At 30.6% G+C, this 14585-nt stretch overlaps 1 protein-coding gene across 2 annotated transcripts; it reads left to right on the forward strand.

Annotated features, from left to right (window-relative positions):
* Positions 1-3053: 3053 nt before the first annotated feature.
* LOC103580978 (single Ig IL-1-related receptor) lies at positions 3054-14270 on the forward strand. 2 transcript variants are annotated; one of them, XM_053738130.1, is made up of 7 exons: positions 3054-4073; positions 9631-9812; positions 10587-10800; positions 11436-11569; positions 12641-12775; positions 12850-12987; positions 13058-14270. In XM_053738130.1, the coding sequence occupies exons 1-7, from the start codon at positions 3811-3813 to the stop codon at positions 13519-13521; spliced, it is 1530 nt and encodes a 509-aa protein (XP_053594105.1). In that variant the 5' UTR covers positions 3054-3810; the 3' UTR covers positions 13522-14270. The 2 variants fall into 2 exon arrangements, with proteins under 2 accessions (XP_053594105.1, XP_008561155.1); XM_008562933.2 differs by having other exon boundaries at positions 12611-12775; positions 13058-14267.
* The last annotated feature ends 315 nt before the right edge of the window (positions 14271-14585 follow it).

Below are 14585 nucleotides of genomic sequence, written 5' to 3' on the forward strand. Positions count from 1 at the left end.
ATACTACATACAGTATACAGTAGAAATGCCAGGCAACGGACGCATAACACAGTTTTAAGTCAGCATGCAGCAGAGCGATAGTCAGTGAAGCTGCTACGAAGGCCACGAGGGGTTGAAATTACTCCGAGTCACGTGTACGTATGTATATATACACATAATATATATATATGTATTAGTAACTACGCAGAGGGAAAAAGAACCCTCTATTTTATTTTTTTTTTAGCTGGCGTTGTACGGCTCCACCTGGACGAAACTCTAGACTGGTATAGGGTCTTCACTCTCTACACTAAAGAACATAAGTAGAATGGAGCATAACACAAACAGACCGGTGATGAACAGAATATGGTATATTCCCGCCTTTGTTGTCCTTCAACTGGTACTACTATACCTATTGGCTGGAAAAAATGAAAAACTTTTTACGATCCATGCCGATCAGTCCCGAACAAGAACCTCGTGCTCCATTGTCCTAGATTATGTCCTACACCTCCTACACCACCAGCTACCGTCAATCTACACCTCGTTTCATGTCCTTTGTATACAAATATAACACGTCATCTACTAATTGTGAGAATTTCATACATCTATGAGTGTATGAACGTAAATTTATGTATAGACTCTGGTTATAAGTTACATCGGACACTACTCACTCATGTCAATTTCATTTTTTCCTGTAAGTAAGAGTAGAGACAGAAACATTGCTTATAACCAGAGTGTACTGTTTATACACTAAAAAAACGGAGTAAGTCCAGGCGGTGTACATGTTTAAATTTTCGGTGTTAAAATAACAACTCCGCTGATGTATATATTCTTTACTGGTGTAAAAATATTTTTCCGAGTTTAAAATATTTAACTTTGTGAATATTTTTACTTACTCGATCACTACAGTTAATTAGTGGTTGTGTTAATTAATTAAATTATTGATGATTGAAATAATGGGCGTAAAATTTTGTAATTTTGAAATAAATAATTATTTAAATAAGTACATACATTTTTTTTTCTAATTTCTATACGTGAAATTTTTTTTTACACCGATTTAACACCGATATTTTAACACCGTAAAATTCCACCGCCTACACCGGTGTTATTTCATTTTAACACCACTCTTTTTACAGTATAGATATAAATATGTACAAAGGATCACCCTTATCCAGGAATAGAAAGAAAGATACTGCGTCATCGGTAATATTGAACGCGGGTTCATATTGAATTTTTCAGCAAATAGTACGACGCAAAAAAAATAAATTTCGTTGTGTTAAATATTTTGATAAAAAAAAAAATTGCATGGTGGTGAGAACTATGGTGTTTTGTCTATCGGAATAATGTTATGTTAGCAGGCAATAAATAATAAGTAGACGTTTAAGTATTATATTAATGGCACAAAAGCATGTAAACTGGAACTGCTTGATATGCATGTGCTGTAACCCTCGAGTAATAATTTAAATAATAATTACAGAGAAAATCTGAGACTTTACAAGTAGGTCAACTGTTAATACTTGTGTATGTATATATAAATGGTTCATAGTGACAGTTTTCCGTTAAATTATTCACTTACATTATTGTAACTTCTTTATTATAGTAATCAAATCCTATGACGTGAGAAAATTTAATTGCATTACTATTCAATAATTATAAATTTTATAATTGTAAACACTCATTGCTCTTTCTTCTCAGTCGTTTATCATTTATTTGTTATTACATTATTATGTTTTTTATTTTTTCAATCGCTGAGAAACGAAGTTTCTGTTATCTAAAGACTTGACCCTTCATATGACACCCACTCGATACTAACTGAAATTTAAAGCGAGAAATAAATATGTCTACATATTAACTTGGTATATATATTTTTTGCTGATCCTAGTATTGAGTACTTAAAGATTAAAATTTGATATCCATCGAAATACTGTTGCAATATTATTTATGCCTCATTTATTTTATCTGTTCAAAGTATTTTATTTCTCATTACTCATTACGTCATTTATTATTCATACTTTTTTTTTTAATTATGAATAATTTTACACAAACTTTATTTCCTTAAATTATACATATCTTCAATGATAAAGTCTTGCACAAACTTATATATTTCACAATTTTCGAACCGTCGATATTCAAACTTATCATCAGTTCATAAGTTACCGACAGTTCAAAAATTTGCGCGGTAATTTCTGCGCGCCGCCGGATGGCGCCACTTACCAGTCGTCTTCTCAGTAAATTACCTCTGTTAATAATTAATTAAAAATTTGAATTTAATGTAGTCCAAATAATTAATTAATCATTATTTGTCACCTTATTGATGAATTTAAATTTTAAAAATAAATTACTGATTTTAATGACAAAAATCAAATATAATACTGAAGTTAGCCGACGTTCAATGATCATTCAGTACATGTATTGTAATACATGTTTATAAAATAAAAATAAAAAAGTGCACGTTTAGAAAATTAAAAAATCAATGCATGCATTTTTAAGATTTTATTATTTTAATTATTTATCTTTTTTTATATATTATTAAAAACTTGTTGTCTGTTAGATTTACACTTCAATAATTTTCGTATTTTTTTAAAAACGATAAATTATAAAAAAAAAATTGCACCTATAGTTTTTTAAATTTTCTACTGGTGCATATTTTTATTTTTTTTATTTTTTTTCTGTAATTAATTTATTTGAAAAATACGAAAATTTTAATTGCTAACTTAAGAATCATAATGAGTGTGAATAAAGTAGACATCAGGCAAATTTAAAGTTATAAATAAAAAAAATAGAGTAAATAATTAATAAAATAAGATTTAAAAAAAAAAGCATAGTTAAAAAATTTTGAAATTAATAAGTGCATTTTTTAAAAATATCATTTTTTCAATTATTTACTCTATTTATTTATAGTTTTAAATTAGTCCGGTGTCTGCTACTCACACTCATGGATCATAATGAAATTTAAAAAAAGGCGCGTACCTGGACGTATTGGTAGGAAGACATTTGATTGGCCAAAGAGTAAGCACTCACAAGCTCGTTTAAAATACCGGCGGTTACAAGAAATCAGACAAGTCTGTACACGCTACCACACCGGTTTGCGATGGTTGCTAACCACGCTATGCTAACCCGGCGTTCCTTTTGTCAGTGAGTACATGTTGCAACTCAAGTTTTAGTTTCATATTCAGTTGCACGTCAACGTTCACTCAGTGAGGTTCTGTCATTCACGTTAACCCATTCTGTACTTTTACACCAATACTTTAAACAACAAAACTAAACTTTTATTTTATTTTAATTTTTCAAAAATCAAGTCAACGAAATTTTTAAAAAATTTGAAAGTGAACAAGTCTACTGTCGTAAATTATTTGACAATTAAACTAATTTATGTAATTATAAATAATAACAAACATTACCATGTTTTCGTTACATGCTGAGTTAACTTGAAAAATTAAACCAAGATTAAATCGTGAGGTTAAAAGTGTGTGTTTTAAAAGATAATTATTTCCGGAGTCTTGATAATATTCAAAAGTGTCAGTGAAGATAATTTAAACGGGTTTATGTGAAGAATATCGCGTGTGCAAACAAACGACGATCAACGACCACGACGGTGTGTACCGACAAATAGACAAACATATCTTGGTCATAAGTTTCATCCGAGTAAACATAAGAAAGTCGTGATCCCGCGAAAAAAAAAAATTTTTTTTAAATTTACTTTGACATTTTTGCCGCCAAAACTAAAAATGTCTTAAATATTATACTTAATTATTAATGGTAAATATTTGCTGTCAGAAGATAAATAATATATTTAAATTTAAATTTAAAAACTAGTCGTAAAAAAAAGTAACCATGGCAAAGAGCAAAATAATTTTATCAAGGTGCTGTATATATTATATACATGCGGTCGTGATGTTTAGTATGATTGTATTAGTTATCGCAGGACCTCCACCTCCACGTGACGACGAACTCGAGGAGTACTGCTTAATGCACAGGTTCGATAAATTGCCGGGTGGTCTGAGATTCACTAAAGAAGTTGTTAGCACAGAGTATGCTAATGTCGGGGCATTTAAAGCGATACATTGCTGTTTACGCGGTTACAGGAGTATTGAATGGTAAGTAATATAATGAGTAATCATTTTTATTTTATAGCTGTATTTAACTTTAACTTTACTTTTATTTTCGCAATATTATTATAAATATATATATATATATATATATATATATATATATATATATATATACCTGTAATTATTATGATAATAAGTAATTATTATTTACCACAGAGTTATTTCACATTTTTTCGCAATAATCAGTAAGGAACTTGGTAATGAGTCATCGCACAGACACCTGATGCTATTTTTTCCAAGTAAAAATTTATCCAACTACATCAGTAGCTGCGTCTAAAAATAAACATTTATGGAGAAAAAAAAATTTAAAAGATCATTAAAAAATACCTGACTGTAGATGACTAAAAGTGCGTGGAAAAATGCGTAAAATGCTTGAAGAAACTAAATTTATATATACATATTTTTCTAAGAATTTTAATACCAGTGAGAAGTACCTGGTCGAATCGCGTCAAAGGTTGTGTCAAGAGAGCAACGTATGTATTGTCAAGTTAAATCCCTGCGGGAGTTCCTGAGCCGACCGCAATTCTCGACGAATGAACCAGAATGAAAAAGACCGCGTGACACTGTGTGTGTGTATGTGTGTCGTATCTGAATCTGAATGTGTCCTGTATCTCTGTGTGTGGTAATGGAAGTTGTGGTATAACTTAAATGGAAACAGAGTATATGAGTAAGCGAGAAAGAATTGGATCCAAACCCCCATGCCAGGATAGTCGGAAAGTCCATCGGAACAAAGAGAATCGGTCGAGTCAGTTCGTGGTAGGACGCCTTTTTCTTTCTAGCTTGACCGTATATATATGTATATATACAAGTCTACTCCTCATTGACTCCCTTTCTATTCTCTCAAGGCGCCTGTCCTTGTAAAATTTTTTTTAAAAGCTCAAGTACCATAGCAATCTATTGTATTATATATTGTCACCGTAAAGGACAAACGAACAAAATTGCAGTCTATTATTTACCTAGTCTAGTCTAGTCTAATGTCACTGACGTCTGCGCGCTCCTTTACATTTTGAACCAGGTGTAAAGGTGCAATCAGTAAATGTCTTATACACTTTTACTTTTACGTATAATTTAAAAATAAAGATACAATAAAATTACGAACTTAATCTCAAGCATCTTAAGACTAATTTTCGAGTCCTGGGAGATCTCGAGACTGGAGATCTTTGAAGAATTTATCTACCTACAGATGAATGGTCAATGCCGGTGGCCGGTGGCATGCGGGATAAATAAATGGCACGATTCAATTTCTATGCTGGGAAGAATCTTGGGCTCGTACTCTCAACGAATTTACTAAATGGTCAACTAAGAAGAGAAGAGAAGAGAAGGGTGGGAAGAGAAGAGGAATCCCCGACACCTGTTACACGTCTATATCTATGCTGAAGAGTCACATCGGCTTGTACTACACCAGCAAAGATGCCTCTTTATCTGTACGAAAAATCGCCGTCTCTCCCTGTCTCTCCCTCTGGTTTTAGCCGTTAAACAAAATTACAATCTTGTTATATGTGTGCTACAGCATGTTCCCATAGACAGATGGACATCAAGATACTCTCCGATATAAATATTGTATTTTACCATATACATTTTTATTATTATGATTAGTTACTTTTTTTATATATTTGTAATTTGAAATGTGCGGTAGGTTATTATAGTATATGGATTTAATATAGATGCGACACGAGGCCCCCTATTATTGTAATGATACTGGCGTGTCCAGCGACGAGTATAAAGTAATAAAATAAATATTAAAAAAAACAATAATAATAATAATAATAACAGAAAGGAAGAGGATAAAGGAGAGAAAAAAATTCATTTCATGTTATAAAACTCGACAATCCGAAATAATAGTGGAACGATAATGACTTCGTGGAAAGTTATTTTCCAACTGTATCGTGTCCGCAAATATATATGCACATACATCCATACATAATATATATCGTTTTGCACTTGTGAGAATAATTAAAGTTAATGGTTTAAAAATAAAATTACCAGATTGTTAACAACATAAATATTAAAAATTATTATTTATTTTTAGGAAACGCTGCGTGTTTCATTCAAAAGAAAAAAATTTTAAATACCTGGTATTCAAATAAAATTTTCGCGCCAAAACTTCAAATGATTTTATATACTTACGTATGTAGGCTCATTAGACACATGAAACAAGTAGTTAGAAGAAGGCTTGTTAAAGAACGTGAGTCATTCACATGTGATGTAATATAACATATGTTGGAGAAAACCACACAACATCTCTAACAAGTTTACAGACATCTATATAATAGTCAACTACTTAAAATCTTTTTTTTTCGATGATATGGAGTAGAGTTGTCTTTTATTTAAAAATGACAACACAGGACACAGAAATTAAACGACAAAGAATTTTTTTTAAAAATTGTCGTGCTTATTTTATTTAAAATATGTCGATTGTGTCCAAAAGAGTTTTGATGTCGAGTAAAGAGCCAACTTTTTCGACCTGTAGACCGGTTCGAATGCCGAGTTTTTTGTTTCCCGACGAATTCCCGGGCTCCTCGACATCTTTCTTCCGTGGGTTTTATGGATGTGAGTTCGCATTTTAAACTAATTTATAACTAAATAATATACTGATGAATAAAAGTAAAAAACTGAGACTAACAATTGAGTCATAAATTATTTAGTTATAAAAGAGTAATATAAATGATAAAACTCAAATCCGTTAGTGTGTATGGTGTACAATAAAAAAAAACACCGGAATACGTGTTTCCGCTTGACAATTTGCTACGTACTCTTACATGTTAATGTACTTATGCTCGGCCCTTTCTTGTATGTATGTATTGTGGTGTTGTCGCATGTGCAAACCCTCTATAGTCATTGTTTTATTGCGAAAAAACCGTCTAGTCTTAGTTTAACGTGCTACATACTAATGTCTTTATATTCATTTACGTGGATGTAGATAAGAATTTAAATAAAATTAGCAATAGTGTGATGACAATTCAATAGTAGGAGCTGTCTTGCAGCTATTTATTCATGAAGAAGGTGATGTTGATGGTCGATGGTGTTGATGACAGTGGTGTTGGTGGTGGATACTTATTAGGAAATCCAACGATCGCATTTTTGCCGGATCGAACGTCGATGTCCGATTCGCGGAACTCTTGAACAGGACGTGCGCATGCGTTCTTGCCCCTCCTTCACTTATTGTAACTTCTCGTGCCCTTTGTGTGAGTTACAGACTTGTGTTTTCTTGATCGCCTTTTATTCGCTAGGGCTTTTTTCTACTGTACTTTTATTTTTATCAACACACATTTTAAATTCAATTTTTTTTTTTACTAACAAGAAACCGCTTGGCCTCTTAATCTCTAGGTCTAGTCTGGAGATCCAGTCTCAATTCGCCCACTGAACTGTAAAATAAAAGGACGACAATTTTTAAAAACCAAGACTCGTTTTTAAAAGTTGATTTTCCCATTTAGGCACTTGGAGATCCAATTCAAACGGGAATCAGAGACAAGTCGAGGGCGAATGATAAAAAAAAAAAATAAATTAAAAATAAAAACGATGGAAAATGCGAGCGGAAAAAAATCAGTTAACGGGGAAGTTTATTCCCGTTAAATTGTAACTTTTTTATTTTTTTTTTTTTATTGTCATTTATGTAGTAAGGTTGTAATTTTTTTTTCTTACTGATTTTTTTTTTTTTCTAGTCGTATGTGATTATGTCAACTTTTGCGAAATGATGTTCTATAGTGATGTCGATAAATGTAATGTAATGAGAAAATGGCGCGAGCATGCACGCAACAAGATTTCCTAGAAGTCTGTAATAAGGCCGGTTGTGAGTGCGAGAAAGTATGAAATACCTGAACGTCGCTAACGAGTAAAAAATATAGATTAAAAGAGTAGACGGAAATGCCGAGCTAAAGAGTTCTATAGTACCAGTAGTTAATCCTTCACGTATTTATTTTTATTATTTCTTATTTTGTCCTTTAATTCTTTTTTACTTTTTTTTAAATCGTAAATCCTCGACTGGACCAGACGCAAATTAGCAAGACCGATAACATCAGGAAGAACTTGTTCACAAAGAAATCAAATCGATGGGTCCTCGAGCAGGCTTCTATATACATATACATATACATATATATACAAACGATTTATATGGCTATCGAGAGTATAAAAGAGCACGAGAGTAGTCAAGAGGCGGATGATATTGAAGGAAATCAAAGGAGAAGTTGAGTTAGTCTTCCAAGTAATCCGCGAGGAAGAGCAGAGCTCTGTGACTTCTCACGCAGGGACCAATTATCCCTTTCCAGAAGACAATTATCGTAGCTTTTGAACTGGCAACGTGCGCAATTGCACTCGACCTCGACGGTTGGTTGTTGCTATTACTCAAATAATCATAATACAAATATAAAAAACCAACCGAGAAAAATGTCCACTGTCCTTTGCAATACTTATTTCACAACTTGTTCATTTTCAAACAATTGTCCGTCAATTTTACAGCCTATTTTCTGCTCTCATAATCATTATAATCATTTTCTTTCGTGCTTTTTTTTTTACCCATAAAGCCACCATTATTATTACTCATTATCATCGCTATTATTATTTACTATTTTTTGCTATCATTTTTTCATGTTAATTTTTTTTTAGTGACTTATTTTTTGGTGAACGGTTCACCTCTTCCACGAATCGCCGAAAATAATTGATGAGTGAGGCCATACGTTCATATATACATAAATCTATATATATATATATATACATATATGAGCCCTATATATATGTACTCCATACGTTCCATTTGAAACAAGCAAAGCGTGGAGGGCAATCTTCCACTTTTCTCTTCGTAGAATCGTTTTAGAAACAAGAAAAAAAAAGTATAAAACTGCAGAGTTCGCCATGCTGTCCTGTCCTCAACCCTATATTTCTACATACATAACACACCACATATATGTTATACCTTATTCTTACATATATGTATTTTTTTTTATTGTTTTCCTTATATTCTCCCTTATTCTCACTTATGTTATGTTATTATGGTATACCCTCTTCATATATATTATGTTATTTCTTGGACTTTGGTATTATAAACCCAAGAGACCAAGACACAAACCAGTAAGAGTAGAGTAGAGTAGAGTATAATATATAATAGTAGATATATAATACAGGAGGGCGAACACACGCACGCAACAAAGTGCATCTCGATGCAGTCAATTGGCCGGAAATCCAACTGACGACTTAATGACGTGAGAATACTCTATAGCAGACGAAGAAATAAAAATGCGGTAATAAAAAAAAATTAGGCACCCGATATATACGCTCGCATTTTACCTGGTACCGCCAACAATCATACAAGTATGATATGTCTGCATATATATATGTATATGTCGACATTGATACGTGTGTAAGACTTGAAAACATGTGCACGGTTCTCGGAAAGCTCTAGATATATGTAATTTGTGACGATAAAGAGGTCGATCGACAGTCAGTGTAGTCGAGACGATATAACTTTTTTTTTAATTTTTTTTTACGATTATTATATTCTCTATACTCTCTACTTTATTCTAAACCACTATTTCACGTGTGCTTGCAGGTATAAAGATGATAGACCATACCCGTGGCCAGGGGCACTGAGTCATTTTATTTTGTTCCCGGAGAGTGCCAATCAAACAATTTATACACGTGCTGCTAGAGTTTCTGATGCTGGAATTTATTCATGCAGAGCTAGAAATGATACTGATACATTATCTAGTGATATTAGTTTAGGAATTGTCGGTATGAAAATATTTCATTACTTTTTTTCTTTTTTTAACTAATTATTAATTATTGTTTTAACATTTGCTGGGGATAATTAATAACATTAAGGGCATTATCAGACAGTGCCATACACTTTTTTCAAATTTTCAATGATTCATCATAAGCGTATCAGAGTTTTCTTAATTATGTAAAAAAAAATTAAACTACTAATTAAAAAAAGGACAGTTTTGCTGAGACAGATTAAAAAAAATACTTACAGTTGATATCAATTAGGAGTTTGACGAAATTTGTCAAATTTCAGTAAAATCTCCATGTCAATTTTATTATTCGAATTTTTTAAAAATTTTGTAGACTTAAATTTATTCAAATAATTTCGTTTAAATTCTAATTTATAACTACAAGTAATTTTTTAAATTCTACACAGAAAAAAAAGTTATCTTGAATCAAGAAAATATTTTGGAAGACGAACGTTTGTCTTGATCAGAGAATATTTCTAGTTCATTCGAGAAAATTGAGATTTAAAAAAAAATTTTTTTGAATCAAGAATATTATACTTTATTCAAGAATCTTTTTTTCTGTAAATGTCTCGAGAAAATTGCAACTACGCTTTTTTCAATTAAGGTTTTAATTTTTTGTAATTAATTAATAAAATTTCAATACTCTTATGACAGTTGAAAGTCATTACATATTTTTAAAAAGTCGGGGGAGGAGGATTGTCTGAGAATGGCTTTGAAGAGTCAAAAAAATATTAAGTTTGAATAAGTTTTAACCGTGTGTTTTATCTTTCACCAGGAGAAGACTCGAGTGGATACACGGGAAAGCCATTACCCACGTATAAGCCAATATCTCAGTTGGTGCCTTTAGGAGATGCGGCGCGGCTCTTTTGCGAGGCTTACTTAGGCAAAGTTGATTTACCAGACGCTAAAAATTCAGTTACTTGGACTAAAGCTGGAAGTAATATTACTTTTTCAAATACCGGAAGAGTATCGAATCATCGTGTATCTCGGTACTTATTATTTATTTTATTATTTTATACATCTTGAGTGTATTTATTCTTGGGATCGGTTCTTTTGTTTCAACTTTTTCTCAATTTTTTTACTCTTATTAATTATAGTTTACTTCTCGAGGACAAATTTCTCGAGTCACTAGCAGGTGAGAGAGACAGAGAGAGAGAGAGAGAGAGAACTCGACAAGAAGTTGGAAATCTCTCATCGAGCTGGTGCGCTCCGTCATTACACTAATGATAGCTTTGCTCTACGTTCTTCCGTTCCTCCGGTTATTTTATTTCTCCCTTCCACCTTCTCTCTTTCTCTTGTTCACTTTTACAATCGTCCTCATGTTTTATTTTATTTCGTATTCTCTCTTGCAACCATCTTCGCATCATCATTCTCCCTTAACCGCGTCTCTTCTCATCTTAACTTATATTTTCCCTCTTCTCAAACTCTTTTTTTTCTATTCTTCATTTTTTACTCTAAAATTCATTACATAGTTGATCGAGATACAAAAGATTATGGCTAATAATTATTATATATTTTGTTAAATTTATTATAATGTATATTTATTTATAATTTATTTGTTATGTATTAGTTATTATATAGCATATTTTAAAATATTATCAACTGAAATTATTATTAAATACAGAGAAGACGATCAAATTGTTGGATGTTACTTGGAAATTGAATCAACGATACCAGAGGATTATGGCGAGTATGAATGCCGAATCAGCAACGGCGCGGATGAGGAGATGACGCTATCAGCTTACATTTATCGTCGAGGTAATTATGTTTTTTTTTTTTTTACACAAGTTTTCCTTCTGTGTAATTCAAAGAATGAGATAAAAAAAATTTACATTAAAACAATTATAATCTTATTCTATTATTATTATAATAATAATAATTATTATTATTATCATTATTTTGAATTATGTTTTGCATTGTACATGGTCATATTGTTATTATATTTTTTGTATAAATGACCTTTTATTAGTCAATTTTTGGATCATTATTTTTATGACATTGGAAATCACCAGGATCTTTACGAACATAAAATATATCAGGGAGGCCACAAACTGGAAATTTAGGGAGTTGTCCGGGAATTTAATGCAACCGGGAAATGTCAGGAAGTTTTGAAAAGTATCTGGGGATTTAATTGCGACAGTTAAAAATTTAAAAATTTTCCACTACATAACTCTCGCTGTAACTCGAAGAAAAATGTTCGTAAAACAAAAACAAAAAAGCAAATTGTAGCTTCAAGTCTTCATAAGAAAACCATCGGAAAAAAATCAAAATTTTTGTTCGTCTTAGAAACGGTCTACTGGCTTCGATAAATTTTTTTTGATAATTATGATTGATTTTTTATTACCTCGGAACGGCGGTTAATAAAATAATTGCACGGCCAAATCAGAAAACTAGACACTTGCAGCTACAATTTGTCTTCTTTGTTTTTGTCATACGACCATTTTCCTTTAAGTTACAGTCTGTTGAAAATCAAGCAAAAATTTTGAGTTTTTTTAATATCCCTCAATTTTAATCATTAAATTGCTTACTAATTATATTAGCTTACATATTTTTATAATCGAATAATCAAAAGTAGGCCATATTAATTCATTGATAATAAAAATATATAATAACAATTATGAATATCTCAATGATATGAATAAAATTTCTGAATCAGGGAAGAATGTAAAAAACTTTATTGGAAAACCGAGAAATATCAGGGAATTTTGAAATCATTTCTTTATTATGTATATATTCATAAGATAATTTAATAATAATAATAATAATAAATATTATTATCATATTTTATATATTTAATAGAACCTCATTTCGATTTTGGATTACGCTCAGGCTCATGGAGGAAAGCTCTATTATTTGCAGTCCTAGGTCTCGTTCTATTTGTTTCCATTGGGGCATTTTTCATCAGATGTTGGCTACCAATGGCTGTTATTTGTCATAATAAATTTCAAAAATCCACAGAAAATGGTATTAAAATTACTCATATACTTTAATTAAATAATAATTAAAAATTTTTAAGAATAAAATTATTTTATTAATAGATGGCAAAGAATTTGATGCAGTAGTTTGTTATCATGAAAAAGATGCAGCGCTTGCAGTCAATACATTGATACCCACTTTAAAGACAAAGTATAATTACAAATGTTCGACACTTGAATTAACACATTTGACACGTAACTGTAAGTATTTATTTTTACAAACTTTTATTTAAATAAATAAAAAAATTTTAATTAAAATTTATTTTTATAGGGAATTTGGAAATAGGATCAAATGCATCATCATCTCGCAGAGTTATTGTAATATTAAGTCCGAATGCGCTAGAAAATGAATGGACAGATACAAAAGTAACTCAAGCATTGAAACAACTGTCTCTGATATCAAACCAAGTAATTGTTATTATTTTAAATGAACTGTCAAACGTAGCAGCTTTTGCTAAATCCACTGGACACTGTGTCGACGCAGCCTGTGCAGATGGAATTGTCCTTGACAAAATGACCATACTGAGATGGAAAGTTGATTCTGAAAAAGATACCGGCGGTTATAAATTTTGGTGTAGACTCAGACTGGCTTTGCCTCCTGTAAGATCAACACCCACACAATCCTTACCGGATTTCCAAACGAGGTGTCAATCTGTTGCTATGATCGTACAAAATAATAATAAATCCATACCACAAAAGACTCAATCACGAGAGAGCTTAGAAGTGCTCGTGTAATATTTTTTAAAATTATATTCTGTCATGTTTCATATTAAAACTTTTTTTTCACTTATTACTTTGTAGATTCATTGTAATATTAATATTGCTATATTTTTTTTTAGTCAGTAAAATCTATTGTAAATATTTAAGTCTAAGTCTTAGCGTATGATGTTGCAAGTTGCCGGCTAAATTTCTTTTTTTTTTTTCTATTCTATATTTATTATTTAATTAAAAAAAATATTTATCTTAATAATTATTTTTAACGTAAGTTTATTTCCGCTTGTTACGAGCGGCTAAAAAAATATTTCCAAATAATTGGAACCATTAAAACTTTTAAAAGGCTGTTTTTTTTTGGAAAAAATTATCACTTTACTTTAAATAAGAAGAAAGTATTTTAATACTTTTTGTAGTTTTATATAAAACATCATAAACGTCATCCAAATTAATTTAATTATTTTTTGCGCGTAAACGTTATCTTACTGCCAGTATTATAAAAAAAAAAATGTTGAAAACACTTACGTATAGTATAAGTAAAAAAATGTATTTAGACAAGATATTTACTTATATGAATAGTCAAAGTAAAATTGTAAATTATAAAAAAAAACATCATCAAAAAAATAATAAGAATATTATCTGTTTTTGGGTAATTAAAATTTATGTACGGAATAAAATATTATTTTTAATGAATCATAATATAAAGCTCAAGCGTAAGTACTAGAAATTTCTAATTTCAAAAAATAAATGAACGTTTTTTTAATTATAAAGAACAAAAAATCTACGTAAATAAATAAATATGAGTATTATAAATATATTAATAATTGTAATATTATTTTAAATGTATACGCTTTTGTTATTATCTTTATTACTCGTTAGGCACTTGTACTTGGGAATAAATTTCTCATTTAATCTTTTATTTTATTTTGTATTTTTTTTTTTTTTACTTTCCCAAGTTTATTGTTTATATTATTATTATTATTTTTCCTATTGAATAAGATAAAGTTAATAAACAAAATTTAAATTTAATGTACAGCGTTAATTATTTTATCATTGTTTTTGGTGTTAATGAATCAAGTAAATGATTG

The sequence above is a fragment of the Microplitis demolitor genome, chromosome 4, assembly GCF_026212275.2.
Source record: "Microplitis demolitor isolate Queensland-Clemson2020A chromosome 4, iyMicDemo2.1a, whole genome shotgun sequence".
In the NCBI taxonomy this organism is placed as follows: Eukaryota; Metazoa; Arthropoda; class Insecta; order Hymenoptera; family Braconidae; genus Microplitis; species Microplitis demolitor.

Coding starts and splice junctions, on each gene's coding strand:
- LOC103580978 (XM_008562933.2), top strand. CDS start 3,811: ATGGCAAAGAGCAAAATAATTTTATCAAGGTGCTGTATATATTATATA. Junction 10,801..11,435: donor TCGAATCATCGTGTATCTCG/GTACTTATTATT, acceptor TATTAAATACAG/AGAAGACGATCAAATTGTTG. Junction 12,776..12,849: donor TCAAAAATCCACAGAAAATG/GTATTAAAATTA, acceptor TTTTATTAATAG/ATGGCAAAGAATTTGATGCA.